We start from the raw sequence: 22,966 nt of genomic DNA on the forward strand, positions 1-22,966 counted from the left end.
CGTGTCCAGCTCTTTGCCACCCCGTGGACTGTAGCCCACCAGGCTCCTCTGTCCACGCGATTCTCCAGGCAAGAATATTGGAGCGGGTTGCCATTTCCTCTTCCAGGGGCGCTTCCTGACTCAGGGATTGAACCCACGTCTTTTGCATCTCTTGCCTGGGCAGGCGGATTCTTGACCACGGAATCACCTGGGAAGCACATTGATGTGACTGTGCATCGTCACTTATCAGTCAGAAAACCAGTCACTGGATACTTGTTGAGCTCCTGCTGTTGTCCTGGGCTGTGGCAGAGATAGAAGGTGGAGGAGAGATTGTCTGTCTTCCTCCTCAACTTCTTTCAACTATTTATTTCATGAAATGACAGAATTTTAGGTCTGGAAGACATCAGCTGCTGCTGCTGCTGCTAAGTCACTTCAATCATGTCTGACTCTGTGCGACCCCATAGATGGCAGCCCACCAGGCTCCCCCATCCCTGGGATTCTCCAAGCAAGAACACTGGAGTGGGCTGCCGTTTCCTTCTCCAATGCATGAAAGTGAAAAGTGAAAGTGAAGTCGCTCAGTCATGTCCGACCCTCAGCGACCCCATGGACTGTAGCCTTCCAGTCTCCTCTATCCATGGGATTTTCTAGGCAAGAGTCCTGGAGTGGGGTGCCATTGCCTTCTCCGGGAAGCCATCAGAGACCACTTTAATTCCTGCCGTTTTGCAGGTGAAGAGGGATGCTCGTGAACCTTTGCCTTGCAGCTACCTGAGAGCAGACCTCGGCATCAACATTCTTATTCACTTAATGGTTTTTCTTGTTTCGAAAGATGACGTGTTTGCAGAGTTTAGAAAATGCTGACCAAAAAAAAAACCACCCAGAAACCCAACATGCAAAAATAACTTTTGCCATCTTTGCCCTGTAGTCTCTTTGCTTCAGTTCAGTTCAGTCGCTCAGTTGTGTCCGACTCTGCAGCCCCATGAACTGTAGCACGCCAGGCTTCCCTGTCCATCAGCAACTCCCGGCGCTTGTTCAGACTCATGTCCATTGAGTCAGTGATGCCATCCAACCATCTCATCCTCTGTCATCCCCTTCTCCTGCCTTCAGTCTTTCCCAGCATCAGGGTCTTTTCTCAGGAGTCAGTTCTTCGCATCAGGAAGCCAGAGGATTGGAGTTTGAGCTTCAGCATTAGTCCTTCCAATGAATATTCAGGACTGATTTCCTTTAGGATTAACTGGTTGGATCTCCTTGCAGTCCAAGGGACTCTCAAGAGTCTTCTCCAACACCACAGTTCAAAAGCATCAATTCTTTGATGCTCAGCTTTCTTTATGGTCCAGCTCTCACATCTATCCATGACTGCTGGAAAAACCATAGCTTTGACTAGACGGACCTTTGTCAGTGAAGCAGTGTCTCTGCTTTTTAATATGCTGTCTAGGTTGGTCATAGCTTTTCTTCCAAGGAGCAAGCGTCTTTTAATTTCATGGCTGCAATCACCATCTGCAGTGATTTTGGAGCCCCAAAAAATAAAGTCTGCCTCTGTGTCCACTGTCTCCATCATAACACAGGTTCTTTGCTCACATGTCATAATGTCTGTGTTGCTGTACTGTATTGGTTTATAGCTGGCTTCTGTTTTCATTTCCTATGTTGTGAACTTTCTGTGTCATAGAGTAACCCATGCTGAGTAACCCATGTAAATGGCCGCTGAATCATTTGTGGAAGCATCTGCCCAGTTACCACTGACAGTTCTCAGCCCTGTGCTTGGCCTCTCAACAGAGTTGCCTTTTAAATATCATAACAACCCAACGAGATGTAGGTTCTCTATATTACTCTTCAGCTTATGGTTGAGGAAATGACACAGTTTCTAGGGTGTGTAGTTTTAACTGGCCCAGTCATGCATATGTTAGAAAGTAGCTAGTTCCATCTGGTGAACTGTTTTGGCCATGAAAACCAAAAAAAAAAAAAAAATGGATAGGAAGCACCCATGTTGGGCGGGTGGGCCGTATTACCTTATGGTGATGAGGTGTTCAGCAGTGTTGAGCAGCAGAACAGCTTGAGAGCTCGGTTGCTTCGAGACCTCGGCTGCTTTGTGAACTTGCGGCAGCAGAGCGTGGTGGACGGGAGTACAGACTCGGTTCCTGGATTGCCTGGATTCTCATCCTAGTTCTCTCAGCTTCCAACCTCCATGTCTCATCTGAGAAATAAATGCCTTCCAGTGTGGTGAAGATTGTACGTTCAGTAAGCACTGGCCGTCATTATTATTGGGAGCTGAAGATTTCCTTCGCACTGTTTGCCTTAAAATTTTGAAGTAGGATTGAATAACTGTAATGTTGAGAGTTTCCTCCTTAGTCGGTGCTCCCACTTGCAGGCCAGAGCCTGAGTCACCGCTGCCGCGGCGTGGAGCTGGGCTTCTGTCTGGACTCCCCGCTTCCAGTAGCTCCTCCCAGCCCCTTTCCTTCTCTTACTGCGAGTGTTGCCGCCCTGGGTGCCTTTTCACCGGGTCCCTCTCTCCTCCCCCGCCCTTTCTTTGTGTCTCTGCCTCTCTCTCCATTCTTCCAGCCTCTCTTCTCTTCCCCTCCCCCGCCCCGCTTCCGTTCCCCGCCTTATTTCTCCCTCCTCCTTTCTCTGACCCAGAACTTCGGTGACTGTGTAGGCAGGTGCTGTGCTGGATGATGGATAAGCCCTTGCTGGTCTCCAGTCGCAGCCACGGAGACGAGCAGGCTGCCCCACCCTGTGTGGTCGAGTTGGGGTGGTGGCGAGTGAGGGGCTGCTGCGGGCGCCCGCAGGAGGGCCTGAGCAGACCTGGGCCTGGGAAGGCTTTAGGAACAAGCGCCTTTCGTGCTGTGACCCGAAGGCTGAGCTCGGGAGACCAGGATTTCAAACCCATTTGTCATTCATCAGAGAATATTGGCCTCTCAGTGTTTTCAGGGGCTTTTTAGAGTTAATTACATTGGCCAGACTTACTTTCAAAGCTTCCCAAGGAAATAGGATTTGTTGCATTTTCTTTCTCTCTGAGACAAGCAAAGCCTGCCTGAATCATACCCTTCACTTTAGAACTGCATGAAAGTGGAGCTCATCTCTTTAAAGAATGTCACCAATGGTCCTTTGACGTTTCTGGTCATCTGTCGCCATGTGACAGACCCGCCAAAGTGTGGTGTTCCGAAGGAGCCCCGTTTTCTTGTGCCCACGGCCCTGTGGGCAGGTGTCTGGGCAGCGTGCAGCTCCTCTACCGGCTGATGTCTTGGGCCTTAGCTGGCACAACGCAGATGGCTGGAGGTGCCTTCGTGGCCCGCCTGGGCCCCTGCGTCTTCTCCACGTGGTGTCTGTAGGGTCTCTGATGTCCGGGATGACTCCTTCTCTGACCCTGCCCCCTGGACGGAGAGCTGGTTGGCACTGTCCTTTTTTCCACGTGACCTTCCATGTGGCTGGCCTGGTCTTCACAGCACCCTGGTCCCAGATAATTGGACTTCTTAAGTGACAGCTAGCTTCCTTCAGCTAGTTCAAGAGGTCCAGGTGAATCTGAAAGGCCTGGGAGGCCCCAGAGTATCAGGGCTGCTGCCTTCTTTTGCCCCATGGGGCCAGCCAACACCCAGAGTGGGCGGGGCGGTGCCTGGAGCTGTGGTTCCGCGGTTGTCCTGAGAGGCCCGCTCCTCCCTGCATGTGAGGCTTTGGGCCTCACTGCCGGCTCAGTCCCGCTATCTTTGCACCTTCCGGCCCCTCTCTTGTAAACGGAAGTGCTCTCAGGAGCGCCCTCGGAGGAGCATAAGGTCGCCCAGAGGTGAATGAGGGTCCTGCGTGCTGGGAGCAGGCGCGAGGAGCCACTGACACCGCTTTCTTTAGACAGTGACCGTTGTCACGCGCTGATTATATGGATTTGATTGTTTAAATATTCTTATCGTCTGCTCAGAATAACTACTGCTGTTACAGACTGATTTTTTTTTATAACTAGAAATTCTGTCCCAGGCCTGAATCATACCCACTGTTTACTACGTCTCTCAGGATAGCAAAGGAAGTAAGTCGAGTTGGTCCCGTAGTGTAAGTGGGCTAGATGAGAGTGAAGACACCAGGTCAGAGCGCTTTGCAGGCGAGCCTGCCCTGCGACCGTCGTGGGCTCCGTTTGCAGCAGTAATGTAACACTGTGAGAGCCAGGTTACAGAGATCCATGTATCAGAATTTGCACATACTGTACACACGTGTGCACATATGTGTACACACATTCATCTCCTTCCCATTAGCAACTGTCTCAGGGTGTGTGTGTCTGTGTACGTGCGATTTTTTGCTAACATGGTGAGATTAGCAAGTTTTTTTTTTAAAAAAACCATGTTGCTCTAAAATTGATCTGCTAAAACGGTTATAAATGAGGTTCAATCACTACAGTTAGAGGAATGTTCACTGTGAACCAGAGTGGGTTTGCATCTATATTTCAGCTCTTTAATCCAAATCTAGCCCAACTTTCAAAGTTCTGGTTCAGTTTTACAGTCTACCAGTGTACTTGGAGGCTCACCGTTGCAGCCACACTCTCTTCTGTGCCTTCGTGTCATTTTGCATGTTTATTATCTGGCTTAAAATATGCCCTTGCCTTCCTCTCTGCCCTTCTTTAAGGCGACCCCGTTCTTCGAGGCCGTCGGCCGGGTGAGTGCCTGGCCTTGTTCAGCTCTTCTGCAGAGGAGTCCTGTAGCCCTCCCTCCGTGTCTGTCTTTCATGGCGCTCAGCATCTGAGCCTTTCCTTGGCCGCACAGTCCTGTCCTGGGAGCAGCTCTGACGGGTGTAGAGGTGGTTGAGTTACAGTAGGATCCCCGTCGGGACATTCGCATCTTTCTGATCATCTGTGTGATGCGGTCCTCTCCGTCACGTGTTGTTGTGAGGATGATGACAGTTTCTATAAAGCCCTTACCTTGGAAATGGGGAGACTGAATAAAGCAGTGTTTTCCCAAATGCGGTGTCGTTCTAGCCAGGCTGAATCAGAGGCTCTGGGAATGGGCCCGGGAATCTGTGTTGTAGCAAGAATCTGAGTGGTTCTTTAATGTTGACTGAAGTTTGAGAGCCTTGGATTCGGGGGGCGGGGGGGGGGGGTCTCTTCAGTCCCTCGGGACAGTCTAGCTCATCACTGCCATAAATGTCGTTTCTCAGGTAAAGAGCAGGCACCTGTTTCTGCGTTCTCATTGGAGAGATTGCAGAGGGCCGGTGTGTTGAATTTGACACACATAGATGAGAGAACGTAAGAATTGCAGGGGCTTGATAATACTTGTATTTTACACATATTCTAAAGAGTCATTTCTAGGTGTGAATTGCAAGGAATTCAGTGGATTGTCTTCGGTCTGTTGAAACCAGTGATTCATATTGCTTGTCATTTGTTTGCGTTCGGTTTTATTATACAATTTTTGTTGTTGTTTTTCTTTTCCTTTCATGTTTTTCTGATTTGGCAGGAGTTATTGGTAATTGGCCAAAGGAAGCAGTAGCTTCTTGGAAGGCTTGTTTTAACAGTACTGCAGAATCACACCACTCAATTTATAGCCACTTGGGAGAGTGCTATTCATTAGTCTTATTTAAGTCATTATGAATTAGTTCTGTAGTACTGTAATTAGAACTTGTAAAAAGCATTCTGTATACTTTTGATCCATTCTCCTTTCCAGAAACTGTTTGACTTTCTATTCATTACAGAGGGATTTAGCATGGGCAGAAAACTAAACAAGCAAAGATTGGTATTTTCTTTTTGCACAGTAGCTAGACTAGAGCTTAAATATATTTTCAGTTTAAATTAAGTCATTTTAATGGTATATCAGTTTCCATTTGTGTGTGTTTTTTTTTTTAACAAATATGGCTTTTTATTTTGGAAAAAAATATAGCTTCTTTGTCTTATCTTCCTCTTTTCCCAATTTACTTTCCTTTATACACATTGTAGATCCAAAAACTGAACCATTCCTTGCTTTTTGTAAGTACAAAATTATAAAAAAAAATGTTTAATATACCATTTGTATGCTGTAAGATAGACTTCACAAGATGTGTATATGATCTGCAAAACTTAGGTTTCTAGGCTTGCTAAAATTTGATTCTGTATTTACAGAAAAGTGGGATTATAGCATTTCCCTTCTTAAGTCCTTTTAATTGTTAGAATAAAGATCAAGGCTGAGAAGCTTCATCTCTTGATATTGTCATGCTTTGACTGTTAGCTCTGTGGTAAGTTTAGCATAGATTTGGGCTTAAAGTTCATGATGCAGTCTTCTGTGTTGTTAGATTATCGCAGCTACCAGGTGGCTCAGTGGTAAATCCACCTGCAGTGCAGGAGCCATGAGTCCAGTCCCTGGGTTGGGAAGGTCCCCTGGAGAAGGAGATGGCAACCTGCTCCAGGATTCTTACCTGGGGAATCTCATGGATAGAGGACTTAGCAATTAAACAGCAGCAACTCCCAGTTAACTCTTTGTTTCCCTTCAGTTCAGTTCAGTTGCTTAGTCGTTTCCGACTCTTTGCGACCCCATGAATCGCAGCACGCCAGGCCTCCCTGTCCATCACCAACTCCTGGAGTTCACTCAAACTCACATCCATCAAGTTGGTGATGCCATCCAGCCATCTCATCCTCTGTCGTCCCCTTCTCCTCCTGTCCCCAATCCCTCCCAGCATCACAGTCTTTTCCAATGAGTCAACTCTTTGCATGAGATGGCCAAAGTACTGGAGTTTTAGCTTTAGCATCATTCCTTCCAAAGAAATCCCAGGGCTGATCTCCTTCAGAATGGACTGGTTGGATCTCCTTGCAGTCCAAGGGGCTCTCAAGAGTCTTCTCCAACACCACAGGTCAAAAGCATCAATTCTTCAAAGCTCAGCTTTCTTCACAGTCCAACTCTCACATCCATACATGACCACTGGAAAAACCATTGCCTTAACTAGACGGACCTTTGTTGGCAAAGTGATGTCTCTGCTTTTGAATATGCCTTCTAGGTTGGTCATAACTTTTCTTCCAAGGAGTAAGCGTCTTTTAATTTCATGGCTGCAGTTACCATCTGCAGTGATTTTGGAGCCCCCCAAAATGAACTCTGACACTGTTTCCACTGTTTCCCCATCTTTTTCCCATGAAGTGATGGGACCAGATGCCATGATCTTTGTTTTCTGAATGTTGAGTAGTTTTAAGCCAACTTTTTCACTCTCCTCTTTCACTTTCATCAAGAGGCTTTTTAGTTCCTCTTCACTTTCTGCCATAAGGGTGGTGTCATCTGCATATCTGAGGTTATTGATATTTCTCCCAGCAATCTTAATTGCAGCTTGTGCTTCTTCCAGCCCAGCGTTTCTCATGATGTACTCTGCATAGAAGTTAAATAAGCAGGGTGACAATATACAGCCTTGACGTACTCCTTTTCCTATTTGGAACCAGTCTGTTGTTCCATGTCCAGTTCTAACTGTTGCTTCCTGACCTGCATGTAGGTTTCTCAAGAGGCAGGTCAGGTGGTCTGGTATTCCCATCTCTTTCAGAATTTTCCACAGTTTATTATGATCCACACAGTCGAAGGCTTTGGCATAATCAATAAAGCAGAAATAGATGTTTCTCTGGAACTCTCTTGCTTTTCCATGATCCAGCGGATGTTGGCAATTTGATCTCTGGTTCCTCTGCCTTTTCTAAAACCAGCTTGAACATCTGGAAGTTCATGGTTCACGTATTGCTGAAGCCTGGCTTGGAGAATTTTGAGCATTACTTTAGCGTGTGAGATGAGTGCAGTTGTTTCCCTTAGAATCTTTAAACCATGGATTAGAAGAACATTTATAGTTTCTGTGGAAGTACTGAGTCAGGTGGTAGTTCTGATTTTAGTTTTTTGAGAAAACATCTACCGTGACTGCACCAGTTCAGATTCCCACAGCAGTGTATGAGGATTCCTTTTTCTCCACGTCTTTGCCAACATTTGTTATTTGTGTTGTTTTTGATGATAGCCATTCTGAGTGAAGAAATTTCTTGAATGGACTGTATAAAAAGTTTTAAGACATGTAGAGTAAAGTAGATTAAAATAACAGATAAATTTTCCATTGTTTAAAAGTATTGCTAATTTAAAATATAGTAATAATAGTTTTATGTTAAAATATAACGCAAATCCTTATAGACAGATACAATCCTTTTTGATGGATTGTAAAATAAATTGAATATAAGTAAATTAAATTGGAAGTGCTTTTAGAAATACTTGTTTGAAAAACCTTTACTTTAAAACTAAGTTAAATTGATTTGGAGATATATTGGTTTTGAACAAATTTTCTTTGTTAAATTAACTTTAACAAAGTTATATTAGTTTGGGTATATTAGTCAGTAAATTGATTTTGGGTATTTTAGTCTGTAATCATATAAATACACTCTATTTCATAAAATCTAAAGGCATACTGTGCTGTTATATACTAAGAAAAAATGCTTATAATTGATTCCCAATATATTCTTACACTTAGAATTTTTAATTATCTAAAGAACTCTTTTATACTTTCTGATATTTAGATATAAAATTTTGAAAGTCATTTATTACTTTCGTGCATATGTATATAAAGGAAAATATAGATGAAATATATTAGTGAATATTTTCCTAAAAGTTGTTTATATTGCCATTAATTATAAAGCATATTCTAATTTCAAAGAAGTTGAAATACAAAATGTGTGTCCTAGATTCAAGGAGACAAACTGTACCTTGAGTGTAGAGGGGAGATGGGGGTGGTGCTGTAGGCTTGCGCGTTGTCAGTGTGTGAAGGCACGTGAAGGTCACCCAGGGAGAAGGCAGGTGAGGCAGGAGAGACCCAGGAGAGGAGGACTTTGAGAAACATGCACTTTTCATGGAGTGAGCCGAGGTCCCAGGGGGGACTTTGGAAGGGGTGACTTCAGAAGCGGAAGACTGCCCTGAGACTGCTGCGTCTGGAAAATGAGAGAATGGAGGGGTTTCTGTGAGGTAGAGATGGCTCAGAGGGTCAGAGAGCCCGACAGGAGAGAAGACGTGTGTTCGTTTCAAAGCTTGGGAACTCCGTTAATAGAACTATTCACAGTTCTTTGAAGGCGAAGTGTGATGTTTGCTTTCTTTGCATTAATTCTGAATGATTTTTAACGTGCCAGTATAATAGACTAGGCAAATTTTACTAAATTAGGCTGTATGTCTTCAGTTTCCTTAATGTTAAATTAAGAAATGTTACTGCTCACTTGTTTGTGGCAAAGAAGAAATCAAGGAGCAGAAATTAAGGTAAGCATTTTTGCTTACGTGTCTTTCAGTGTTTCATGAGAGTAATCTTAAGGTGCCTTAAGGGTTCTTTCCTCCATCTGCTTGATTTTACAAATGACAGGAGTAACCCAGCAAACTTAACCGATTTGCTCTAAGTTGATGCTTCGGTTCGTGGCCATGGCAGGAAACGGATGTGTTCTCAGTTGGGTGGTATTTCTCTGTTCTAAGTCCAAGGTGATAACTCGTGAAGATTTGATTTACCTGGATGACTGCACTCTGTGGTAGACAAGTAAACAGCTGCTTTTAGGTTAGTAGTGGAGGATGTTAGAGAATATAGCGAGTATTATGTAACAGGAAAAATGGGTAAAACCTTTTAGAAGTTAAATGTTTTGGTGTTGTATTCTCTTAATTTTCAGCACATGGTATGATTATTTTCTCCAGTGGCAGTCTGCAACTATAAATACATGTGGATATCAGTCTTATTGAAAATATTGAGAACAGCTTGATCTTTTAGAGTAATGTTAATGTTCTTCTTTTTTTTTTTTCAATAGAAAAAATGAATGTATCAAACCAACCTCCACACAAAGACACTGGAAAAACTGTGGAGAACGTGGAAGAATACAGCTATAAGCAGGAGAAAAAGATCCGAGCGGCTCTCAGGTCCACAGAGCGGGATCATAAGAAGAACGTGCAGTGCTCCTTCATGCTGGACTCAGTGGGGGGCTCTCTGCCCAAAAAGTCCATCCCGGATGTGGATCTCAATAAGCCTTACCTCAGTCTCGGCTGCAGCAATGCTAAGCTTCCGGTCTCTGTGCCCATGCCGATTGCCAGAACCGCCCGCCAGACTTCCAGGACTGACTGTCCAGCAGATCGCTTAAAATTTTTTGAAACTCTCCGACTTCTGCTAAAGCTTACCTCAGTCTCAAAGAAGAAGGACAGGGAGCAAAGAGGGCAGGAAAGCACGTCCGCGTTCTGGTTTAACCGATCTAACGAACTGATCTGGTTAGAGCTGCAAGCCTGGCACGCCGGCCGGACCATTAACGACCAGGACCTCTTTTTATACACAGCCCGCCAGGCCATCCCAGACATTATCAACGAAATCCTTACCTTCAAAGTTAACTATGGGAGCTTCGCCTTTGTTAGAAACGGAGCTAGTCTTAACGGTACTTCAGTAGAAGGGCAGTTCGGAGCCCCTCCCGGGACGCAGCCTGCGGGTTACTCAACCTATCACGAGCACCTCCAACGCCAGAGGGTGTCCTTCGAGCAGGTCAAACGGATAATGGAGCTGCTGGAGTACATAGAGGCACTTTATCCATCGCTGCAGGCTCTTCAAAAGGATTATGAGAAGTACGCTGCAAAGGACTTCCAGGACAGGGTGCAGGCGCTCTGTTTGTGGTTAAACATCACAAAAGACTTAAATCAGAAGTTAAGGATTATGGGCACCGTGTTGGGCATCAAGAACTTATCAGACATTGGCTGGCCGGTGTTTGAAATCCCCTCCCCACGATCATCCAGGGGCAACGAGCCCGAAGATGAGGCCGAGGACACAGAAGGAGAACTGAAGGAGCTGGACAGCAGCACAGAGGAGAGTGAGGAAGAGCAGAGCTGTGCCCCGCGGGCACTGGAGCCCAGGCCGCCCGCCGACCACAGCATCCACATCCAGTCGCCCCCGGATTGCGTCCCGAAGAAGCTTGAGAGGCTGGAGTCCGAGGACGAGTCTGTCGGCTGGGGAGCCCCAGACTGCAGCACCGAGGCAGGCTTTAGTAGACACTGTCTGACTTCTATTTATAGACCCTTTGTAGACAAAGCACTGAAGCAAATGGGGTTAAGGAAGTTGATTTTAAGGCTTCACAAGCTGATGGACGGTTCCTTGCAGCGGGCACGTATAGCACTAGTAAAGAGCGACGGTCCAGTGGAGGTAGGTTTCCAGAAGGCAGTGAGCTTAGCCTTCGTTCTGCTGTTACTTGTAAATTACAGTGTAAGTTGTATTATATATGTGCTTTCATAGCCTGGATTTTTTGTTGTTGTTAATTGAAGTATAGTGGATTTACAGTATTGTGTTCACAGTCTTGATATTTTTAAGGCGTAAAACGGTAGTTATTATAAACTGCAGATGTAAACATTTCTATAGTATTGTGATAAATCGGAAAATGGATCTGTGAAAACTGTATGAAACTGGGTGAAATTAAGTGTGTGGAAGGGAAAAAAAAAATCCAACGATTTAAATATAGGATGGAGAAGGACAGACTGGGTATAAATAAAGAGGGAAGAAAGCCACAATCATGGGTGACCACAGGCTGAATATGAGTCAGTAAAGCAATCAACATGATGCTGAACTATTTTTAAATGAGCGTGGCATCCAGGGTCACAGGTGCAGTCCCTTCTCTGTTCTTTGCAGTAGCTTACTTCCTTGTGAGTCGCGTGTCCCATGTTGATCACTGGATTTTAAAGAGAGATGAATTATAGAGAAGGCTAAGAATGATCATGGGGAAACAGTATACACTGTTGGGTAAGCTTAAGCATAGATGGTCAGCATAGATGGTAGAAGTTTAATGAAAGTATTACCAAATGTATGTTTTGTCGTGAAGATTTTTGTGAGCGGAAAATGTCTACTAGAGGAAGTGGCTTGAAAATGGTACAGATTTGGTTTTATTAGCTTGATATCTTAGAAATTCTTTACAGTTAAAAAGTGGCAAAGCTAGCAGGGGGTATGTTGTTGGATATTGTTCTTGGGAGTGAAAGAGTATAAGCAGTTCTTCTGTTGTGGTGAGTGTGCGTGTTCGTCTGGCTAAAAGCAAAAGCACCCATCTCTTTGAGATCCCCAATTACCAGAGTTAGGCTGTGATTCTAAATTTTAATAGCTATATACATATATATATGTGTGTGTGTATATATATACATCTATTTTTTAAAAAAGCCTAATTACACCATCTGGCTTGCTTTGGAGTCAGAGATGATAAAACAGAAGATATTCTTTATTCGTTAAGATGGGAAGTATCGGAAGAGAATTGCAGTTTGCAGAATTCTAAGTTTTAATCTGATGGCCAAATTGTGAACCCTTAGGAGAAGGGCTCAGGCAGTTACATAATATAGCAAGATGTTTGCAGAATGAATCAATTCTGTCGCTGTAAGAGGTTAGTTTCCTTTGAGTACTATTTTGATTAAGTGAAGTCGCTCAGTCGTGTCCGACTCTTTGCCACCCCATGGACTGTAGTCTGTCAGAATCCTCCATCCATGGGATTTCCCAGGCAAGAATACTGGAGTGGGTTGCCATTTCCTTCTCCAGGGATTATTTTGATTAGAAATCTCAAAAATGAATTTTCTTTGAGCAGTATGTTGACTCGGTGAATGAGTTTTTATGTATATCTTTTTATTAGGGCAAATGATGTTTTTCCCTTTTAGTCCATGAATAACTGTTTTATAATAATAATTTATTGTAGTAGAAGTTTCAAAGTCAGTAGAGCAAAACTAGATCCATAATGAAGAATTGATGCTTTTGAACTGTGGTGTTGGAGAAGACTCTTGAGAGTCCCTTGGACTGCAAGGAGATCCAGCCAGTCCATTCTGAAGGAGATCAGCCCTGGGATTTCTTTGGAAGGAATGATGCTGAAGCTGAAACTCCAGTACTTTGGCCACCTCATGCGAAGAGTTGACTCATTGGAAAAAACTCTGATGCTGGGAGGGATTAGGGGCAGGAGGAGAAGGGGATGACAGAGGATGAGATGGCTGGATGGCATCACGGACTCGATGAACATGAGTCTGAGTGAACTCCGGGAGTTGGTGATGGACAGGGAGGCCTGGTGTGCTGCAGTTCATGGGGTCGCAAAGAGTTGGACACAACTGAGCGACTGAACTGAACTGAACTGCATAAAGATTTGGCATATGCTTCAACTAGTGAGCAGCTTATTTTGGTTTGGGTGTTTGGCTGGAGTTCAGTTCCAGCGAGGACACCTATGGGATGATGGGGCTGATTAATTTGTTCGTGGTTTTTTTTTTGCTCTGTAGGCTTTTCTTTAGCTGTGGCAGGTAAGGTCCACTCTGGTTGTGGTGAGCGGGCTTCTCGTCATGGTGGCTCCTCCGTTGCCGAGAGGAGACTGGGGCCCGCGGCTTCGGGAGTTGCAGCTCGCTGGCTCAGTGAGGTGTAGCTCCCGGGCTCTGGAGCACAGGCTCAGAAACTGGCGCATGGGTTAGTCACCCTGCAGCCTCTGCGAGCTTCCCAGACCAAGGATCAGACCCGTGTCTTCTGCGTTGGCAAGCGATCTCCTCGCCACTGGGCCACCAGGGAAGGCCGGTTAATGTTTTTTCACGAAGCACTATTTTTGAAGTGATACCAGTGAAAAAGTCCTGGCATTGTTACCTCACCTTTGATTCATTAGCTCTCATAGGAGAGAAGGGTTCATGTTGGGGCTTCTTAAAACTGCTTTGCATTCCCTCCCGCAGACTGACTTCCTCCCTGCCCTGGAAGCTCTGTGGCATTGAATCCCTGCTGCTTCTGGCACAGCTTTGCATCACTTAGATGCGTTGGAACAAGAAAAAGATTGTGAATGAGTGCATTTTCTATTAGAACACTTACTGAAAAAAGACAGTAGTAGGTAGCTCGTAGTTTTGAATTCTGAGTTGTATGCCTTTGGTGTGACCAGTTGAGATTTAACTGAATAAAAAGGTTATCTTTATTATAGAAAAGAGATACATACAAATTCAAAGTATATTAATTAAAGATTTTAGTTTATTAGAATTATTTGGGATTGTTTGCTTTTCAAAAAGAAATTAAGTACAGAAACACCTCTTGTTTTAAATTTTGGTTTAATCAGTTATTGTGTCTGTTAAATAATGAAAGAAGAAATAACCAAGAGCCAAAATTCTGTGTTGGAGATTAATCCAAACTGATAAAAGATAAGTCTCCAAAATGATAGTCAACTCAATGGGAAAGTAAAACTTTATTTTTATTCCTATTTCAGAGACGTAATTTCCATAAAGGAAGTGCACATTTATGTGTGTGTGTGTGTGTGTGTATATATATATATATATATATGTATATATATATATGAATATGTACACTCCCCTTCTGGGTTGTAGTTTTTTTACTAAGTATGTCTGGGAAACAGCCACAGTTTTAAAATCAAATAACTGGATTCCATTTCTTGATGCAACGCTTTCTCGCTACACAACTTTGTAAATGACTTAATCTTCCTGATCCCAAGTCTTCACATCTGTAAAATGGATATAATAATACTTTCCTACCTCACAGGGTTGTTATGAGGCTTTAAAAGATTTTTGTGTAAATAGTAAAATGCTATAGAAATTAAATACAGACTTTTTTTTAGAAGTTTTGTTAACATTTTTCCCCCTTGAAGCTGACTGTACGCTAGTAGGGGCTAGACAAGTCTATATTTTTACTTTTTAAGTGTATTTTTAGCTTTTCAGTTCAGGTCAGTTCAGTTGCTTAGTCGTGTCCCATTCCTTGAAACCCCATGAACCGCAGCACGCCAGGCCTCCCTGTCCATCACCAAGTCCTGGAGTTTACCCAAACTCATGTCCATTGAGTTGGTGACGCCATCGAACCATCTCATCCTCTGTCGTCCCCTTCTCCTCCTGGCCCCAATCCCTCCCAGCATCAGGGTATTTTCAAATGAGTCACTTCTTCCCATCACGTGGCCAAAGTATTGGAGTTTCAGCTTCAACATCAGTCCTTCCAATGAACGTCCAGGACTGATCTCCTTTAGGATGGACTGGTTGGATCTCCTTGCAGTCCAAGGGACTCTCAAGAGTCTTCTCCAACACCACAGTTCAAAAGCATCAATTCTTTGGCGCTCAGCTTTCTTCACACTCCAACTCTCACATCCATACATGACCACTGGAAAAACCATAGCCTTGACTAGACAGACCTTTGTTGACAAAGTAATGTCTCTGCTTTTTAATATGCTGTCTAGGTTGGTCATAACTTTGCTTCCAAGCAGTAAGCGTCTTTTAATTTTAGCTTTTAATCTCTTTCAAATAATCGTACATTTTTAAGGGCATACGTTTTAAGCAATGGATAACCTTTTAGGTTTGAGGACAGTTCTACTTTCATTCTTAATTGTTAGAAACATCTTGCCCGACTTGTGCTGCAGACTGCGCCCACTATATTGCTTCTGTTCTGTGCAGTTTCTATGGCTTATGTGATAATAGCAATGAATACAGCTGGAGGATTTTGTAGAAAAAGAATTATGATATTTGATTGTTCTCATATATGACTGTATTTTTATTTCTCATTAAGTTACTTGCAACTTGTGTTTGTAAATAGCATCTAATATTTAATTCTCATTGGCTTGTAAACATGCTTTATTTGTAAAACAGCTTTCCCTAAAAAGAAACATACTTCAGTACTCTGAAGTTTTAAAAATGTAACTAGTGATACTAAAAAAATCTATTTGCAAATTGTTTTAATAATACGGATATCATACATAGCCGTAATGGTTTGTTAAAAACCAAGTAACGTTGCAGCTCCCTGTTGTGGTGCTGTTGGGGCTCAGTTGCTCAGTCCTGCTGACTCTTCTGCGATCCCAGGGACTGTGGCCCACCAGGCCCCTCTGTCCACGGGATTTCCCAGGCAAGAATACTGGGGTGGGTTGCCGTTTCCTACTCCAGGGGCCCTTCCTCACCCAGAGATTGAACCCGCATCTCTTGCATCTCCTGCATTGTCAGACAGATTCTTTGTCGCTGAGCCACCTGGGAAGCCCCTGTAGCTCCCCAGTTCCATAAATTCATTTTCTCAGGACATGTTTCTAATTACATATGCAGTCTCTGGTTAACAAATGAGTTCGTATCTGAAGTTCAGTTTTTAAGACAGTTGTTTCAATCTCGAAAATAATTATTCAGATAAATTGCCATAAATGAGTTTCAGGCCTTCAAATAAAACTTAGGAAAATTTAAGTAACTGAACTAACAAGACCAGCTAAAATTTTATTCTTGGCAGCAAGGTCAACATAATGTCAGAGTCAAAAATGAGAGAAAACGTCCCCCCCGCCCCCACCTTTGTTTGTGCACCTAGACGTGAACCTAGTTCTTTCTCACGCTTACTCATTCGTTTCCCGGTTTTCCTTTTTTCTCGATATTTAGACCATCCCAGGAGCTCAGTCCTGCTTAACTCCCTGCTTTGCTGCAGTGTAAGCGCCTCTAATCTAAGTGTGGTTGATCTCAAGTCTTAGGAATAAATGTCCTGATGGCCATTTCACAGCAGTGTGTGCTGCTGTCCTTTTATGATAGAGATTGTTTAGCCTCCGATGTCTGCTCCTTCTCCATCAGATGCTGCTTGGAGAGCATCCCTCCCAGCTTTCCCTAAAAATTAATAGGAATCATCTCAGTCCCATAGTTCCTAGGTGCCTTTCCAACAGTTACTCTAGCTGTAGGTTTTGTTGTGTTGTTTATAATTCAGTTTTAGCTTAAAGAGTAAAACAAGAAACTATGTAAACATATATAAAAGATTGATCCTTGATTTCAAAATTGCCTACATGCAGTTGCATTTTTTTTTTTTTTTTTAGTACGCTTGTAATCATGAATACTTTGAGATTTTTAGGGAACTTACAAAGATAGTTCACAATTTTCATATGCTCGTCATCCAGTTTCCTCTGATATTGACATCGTCATCAACTCTGGTTCACTCGTCAAAATTAATATACTAACATTGGTGCAAAATGCCGTTAACTCAGTTACAGACACTCTTTGCGTTTTTGTCCTCCTGCTAATGCCCCTTGCCTGTTCCAGGACCCAGTCGAGGCCGCCCCACTGCGTTTAGTCAGCGTGTCTCCTTAGTCCCTTCCGATCTGCGGCAGCTTCTCGACGTTCCTTAGTTTCCATGACCTGGCTGGCTTGTAGGACACTCTCGAATTTGGGTCTTTCTGATGTTTTCTCATGGTTAGACTGCGTGAGCTTCTGTATGTGATGGGCTTCCGTATGAGCATCACAAAGGCGAATTGCCCTCATGCTGATGTCGACCTTGACCGCTTGGTTCACGTCGTGTCTGCAAGGTTCTTCCACAGGTGACCCAGTTTTCCCTCTCCGTGCTCTGTTCTTTGGAAGTAAGTCAGTAAGCTCAAGCCACACTCAAGGGGCCGGGAATTAAGCTCCGCCTCCAGGAGTGGGGAGTATGGGCACGTATACTTGGAGTTCTTCCGTAAAGAAGGTTTGCCCCTTCTGTCCCATTTTTTCAGTTACTTGTCTATCTCAGTATGGACTCATAACCCTTTGTTTTCTGCTTTGGGTTGTAATTCAGGGGCATTGTTGCTTTCACTTTCTTGCTCAGGTTGTTCCTGCTTTGGCCATTGGAGCTCCTTCAGGCGGCTTCTGTGTCCTTGTCCTACGTTCTCCTTTTTGTGTGTGTGGTTCTGCTTTATGAGCAGTCTCTTGCTTTTTGGCATCATCTTGCATTTTTCCTGTTCCAGTCCTGAAATCAGGCTTTTCTCTAAGGAGCTCTTGTTCCTTTTATTGGAGAATGGGATTTAGGAATGGAGCCCTGGGCGCCAGATGTGTTCATTACTACTGGGGTATCATTGCTTCTAGGCGCTCTGTGATAGAGTTAGAAAATATAGATCTGTCTTCTAATCCATGTACGCACAGAGCTATAGTTACTTCCATATGTGTCTTTCTGCCTGTCTGTCTGTTAAAAGTGAACGTGAGTTCATCCTGATGTCTCAGGTGTGAATCCAGCTCCGCTGCCTCTCACCTTGCCTTGTTGTAACTTCTCTTGCAGCGAGAAACCTGGCTCCCATTACCGCAGTGGATTTATTACATTTGTGCAACCCTAGTTGACATGTAAGGTAGTCTTAGAATTGCTAACTAGGACCCCTCTGAGGACAAAATTACCAGCTGGAGTGGTGTTTAATTGTAAGCACAGTTCTCTGTGTCTTTAGCCTCAGAGCATGTAGATGAAACGTCGTTTTCTACAGTTAGGTGAGCACCTTTCCCTTCACTTCTCCGGGGCGGTTATAGCGTGCATTTGTAATACAGTTATCTTAGTCTGTCCCAGGGTCCCCTGGGTTCCTAGCTGATGTTTTTTAAGTTGCATGCTATAAAGTTCATTCTTTGTGTTATATAACTCTCTGGGTTCTGTGCATTTAATTTGTTGAACACCTATAAAATGTCTAAGCTCTGGACTGTGATACAGTTATTTTATGCTCCTCTGTTTTTGCTCTACCTTATGAAACTTAAGAACGATAAAATGAAAAACTGTATTTTAATGTAATGTACAAAAAAAATTAGCTGACTTTGACTACGTAGAACCATGCATATTACTTTAAATTCCAGGAAGATTTTTGGTTACTTTATTACTTTTTTGTATTAGGAATGGATCATGTAATTATTATAAGCTTAGTGACGAACGAAATATTATTTGTCTTTGAATCTTGCTATAATAATGCTCTTTTTTTTCCCATAAGCACAAGAAACCCTGAAGAGGTTTTCTTTTATGTTCAGAATGGGCAGAAGACTGTAGAAACTAGGGAAGTGTTAGTCGCTCAGTCGTGTTCAACTCTTTGCAACCCTGCGGTCTGTAGCCCGCCAGGCTCCTCTGTCCATGGGATTCTGCAGGCAAGAATACTGGAATGGGTTGCCATTTCCTCCTCCAGGGGATCTTCCCGACTCAAGGATCGAAGCCGGGTCTTCTGCATTGCAGGCAGATTCTTTACCGTCTGAGCCAGCAGGGAAGTCCAACTCTTTAACTAGAAACTAGGATATATATAAGCTATTATCATTTATTGAGTCTTACCATGTGCTAGATACAACAACCAAATGAAGCGGCGTTGTTATTTTTCAGAGAAGGAGTGGGGGGATAAGTTGCCCCAAAGCACAGAAGCTGTATATTGTGGGAGGGCTTCACACCTAGGATTTGGGGATACCGGACTTTAAACTGTGCCGATGGTTTCTAAGCCTGGCTACACAACAGCTATACATCAGGAGCTTTTAAAAACACTTGCCTTTGCCCTTCTGGGCTAGAGGGCAGGTCAGACTCTTTCATGGTAGGACATATGCACTGATATTCATAACCTCGAGTGAACTTTATATGAATCCAGACCAGCACCAGTGCAGCTGAGAGTCAGCCCCTTAGAAACACCCTAAGTAGACTACAGTACTCCCTTACCCCATCTCCAAGGTCAGTGTTCAGTAAAACTGTTGTCATAGCTAATGTTTTATTTGTTGTAATCATCACCTGTCTGACTTTGTCAGTAAAGTTATAGGAACTTTTGAAGAAAAGCTGCCCTAACCCATTTAAAAAATAATTTTTATTGGAGTATACTTGCTTTGAAAAACAGTTTTTTATTCTTATCTTTTCTGACTTTTATTAATTATTTTTCTGCTGTATGTGGAGGAGAGGAGATTGTTTTTTATTGAAGAATAGCTGATGTGCATATTATCTGTTGCACATGTACAGTGTAGTGGTTTACAGTGTTTGAACTCCATTCACAGTTATAAAATACTGTCTGTATTCCCTGTCGTGCGACGCAGCCTTGTGGCTTGCTTATTTTATACATGATAGTTTATCTCTCTCTGTCCCTTCCCCACGTCGCCCCTCCCCGCTTCATCCTCCCCGCTGGTAACCGCTGCGTAGGTTGTCCTCTGTGTCTGTACGTCTGCTTTTTTTGTTATATTCACTAGTTTCTTGTATGTTTTAGATTCTTTTGTGTGACATCATACAGTATGTGGCTTTCTCGGTCTGACTGTTTCACTTAGCATAATGCCCTCCATGTCCATTCATGTTGCTGCAGATGGCAAGACTTCCTTCTCTTTTTACGGCTGGATGCCATTCTGGGAGGACAGGGGAGCCCGGTGGGCTGCAGTCCGTGGGGTCGCAGAACCAGACCCGACTTAGTGACTGAGCAACAGCAACAAGTATTCTCTTGTCTATGTGCAGCACATCTTCATCCGTTCACCTGTTGATGGACACTTAGATTGCTTCTGTGTCTCGGCAGTTGTAAATAATGCTGCTATGAGCACTGGAGCATGTGTGTCTTTTCAAATTGCTTCCCTGGTAGCTTAGCAGTAAAGAATCCACCTGCTGGTATAGGAGATGTGGGTTAGATCCCTGAGTCAGGAAGATCCCCTGGAGAAGGAAGGGGCAACCCACTCCAGTGTTCTTGCTTGAGAAATCCCATGGGCAGAGGAACCTGGCGGGCTACTGTCCATGAGGAGCAAGAGAGTCAAACACGACTTAGCGACTAAAGAACAGAAAAGAAACATCTTTTCAAATTAGTGTTTTTGTCTCTGGATATTTCACTTTCATGCATTGGAGAAGGAAATGGCAACCCACTCCAGTGTTCTTTCCTGGAGAATCCTGGGGACGGGGGAGCCTGGTGGGCTTCCATCTGTGGGGTCGCACAGAGTCGGACACGACTGGAACGACTTAGCAGCAGTAGCAGCAGCATATACCCAGGAGTGGAATTCCTGGGTTGTACGGTGGTTCTGTTTTTAGTTTTTTTGAGAAACCTCCATACTGTTTGCCATGGTGGCTGTACCAATTTCCACCCACATACATGGATTTTCTAATCGAATAACTGGAAAGATAATAAGCACAATGCTTGCTTATTTGCCTATAGGGTTTTTTTTTTTGTTTTGTTTTCTTAAAGGAAGCACACTTATGAGACAGAATAGGAAGTTGAGACGTATTACTTTTGACTGCCGTGAGCCAGCTGAATCAAACTCGGTGTAAGATGAAAAAGATGAAAGAACAGAACTCATCAGCTTGCGGTGGAGAACTGAATCTGTGCTGACAGTGACTAGACTAGTAGCAGGTCCCGAATACTCATTTTACCGAAGGGGATTGGTCGAGTAACTTGGTCAAGGTTGCAAGACCGGGAAGCGGTGGAGTCCAGGTGTGAAGCCGGAGCTCCCTGCTCCTCACCGTTACTGTGTACTGCCTCCCCAGGTTATGCTTGGCCCCACACAGTGCCTTAAGTGTTTTTCCTAATGCTTGTGTATCTGGCGGATTCGGGTCTTAGCTGTTGCACGGGGAGTCTTCGCTGTGTCCTGTGGGACCTGTCCTGGTGGCGCACAGGCCCTCTGGCTGTGGCCTGCAGGCTCCGGAGCGCACTGGCCCGAGGTCGCAGCACTCAGGCTTAGCTGCCCCGAGGGACGTGGGACTTAGTTCCCCGACCAGGAATCGAACCTGCATCCCTTGGATCGCAAGGCAGCTTCTTAACTCTTGGAGCACCAGGGATGTCCCTTTAAATATTTTCTGACTTAGTGGCAAGTGTTTAAAAAAAAAAAAAAAAAAGAAAATTTCACATGAAAATCTGGATGTTTTGTTTGCCTTGCAGTCCCGGGCGGTCTGTCAGCACCAGCCCTGTCCACGTGGCCTGCTCGTCCCACTTTGCACGCGCCCGTTGTTGGGGAGTCGGGCCTGTCTCACGTCTTTGGTGGGCCTGTCTCTCTGGCCTCCTGTCGTGGCCTGTAGGGTCTTCAGCCCCTTCTCTCTCAGCTTACAGTAACCGTGCATTGGATTCCAACCCGATCCTTTTCTGTTCTTCATTTTTAAACATGATGTTTGTTTTCAGAACTTTAGGGAAAGAGAAATAGGAGAGGGTTTAGGCTGTTCTTGCACCTTCCCGCCCTTTCCCCTCCCCGTGTTTTATTACAATTGGGAATTTAAGATCCAAGTTTTCCCTTATAGTATGCTTTCAAAATTTTTTGCAGTTTCCAGTATTCCTTGCTGATACTTGACTTGGAGTCCTTGGCCAAGTCACCTTTGTGGAGTCGTATCTGCCTCTGTGCTTCCTTTCCTTTGAGATTCACGGCTTCTCGTTTCCTTGGGCATCCATTCTTACCAATTTTGATTTGACTCAAACCTCCCATTCTTCCTTGGTAGTTTTTTAGAGAAGGTAAGTGAGTTGTACTTGGGTTCTTCCCTATGCAGAGGGTGTTTTCCTTTTTCCTCACAAATCAGGGATAGCTTGACTCTGCAGAGATCTCTCATCCACCTCTTCCTTTTGATCTTTCTGGAACTCCCCTTATTCTTATGTTAACAGCTTCTAGACCTGCCCTCCAGGTATCTTATTTGTCACTCAAAACTTCTATCCCTTTTTCTTTTGCCCTAGGTTGTAGTGGTCATTTCTACAGTTAATTTCTAATTTCTAATTTGTATATTCAGATTTTAACATCACTCCTGTTTTCACTGCTGTCATGGATTTTCTTTAAGGAATCTTGGTTGGTTGTTTTTTTTTTTTTTCCCCCCAGAGGAGTTTAGTGAGATTTGCATTAGGAGTATTTTCGCCCTTCTCTCCTGTGTCCTGCACTATTAAATCAGTGTCAGCTCTTCTGATTCTTTTACCTCGATCTCTTCCATGATCAGGAGCTTTGTAATGTCCCGTCCTCCCTGGATGGGTTGGTGCAGCGCAGCGCCAGCAGGAATGTGTCTCCTCGAGCTGGGTGGGCCTGGCCGCTGGATCTCTGGGCTGTCTTACAGTTGTTGAGAAGGAGGGGTTGTCCCTTCCCAGTGAGCCTGAAGCAGATGAATCAGCAGGCTGGAACTACAGAGAACGCCAAAACTGTTCTTCAGAATTTTATCCTAGAAAGTTTGCCGAGTTTTGTAGAGCTCTAAATAAACATTTTATCTGATGTCATTGTCCACACCAGAAGAAACGAGCACTTACACCGCCAAAAGCGTTCACACAGACGTGTCTTAACCCTGACCACATTTATCACAAGTAATCATTTTTTTTAAATTATGCAGCTATTTTAGAAATCGTTGCCTGTTACGGGAAACTAAAAGTATGTGTTAATTTAGATGCAAAAATATGTGTGGACAATAAAAGAATGTGAGTTGGGAGACCAGTAAAGAGGAGCAGCTGTGATTAGTG

The 22,966-nt window shown here is 43.9% G+C and overlaps 1 protein-coding gene across 8 annotated transcripts in view; it reads left to right on the forward strand.

The window, feature by feature from the left end:
• Positions 1–22,966, forward strand: part of MAP3K4 (mitogen-activated protein kinase kinase kinase 4) — a 147,538-nt gene that overhangs the window by 77,805 nt on the left and 46,767 nt on the right. For all 8 annotated transcript variants that reach the window (XM_060419873.1, XM_060419875.1, XM_060419876.1 and 5 more), the window contains exon 3: positions 9,692–11,058. In XM_060419873.1, the coding sequence (XP_060275856.1) occupies positions 9,692–11,058 (1,367 nt within the window). The remainder of the gene's footprint in view (positions 1–9,691; positions 11,059–22,966) is intronic.

Source organism: Ovis aries, chromosome 8 (assembly GCF_016772045.2).
Source record: "Ovis aries strain OAR_USU_Benz2616 breed Rambouillet chromosome 8, ARS-UI_Ramb_v3.0, whole genome shotgun sequence".
Taxonomy (NCBI): Eukaryota; Metazoa; Chordata; class Mammalia; order Artiodactyla; family Bovidae; genus Ovis; species Ovis aries.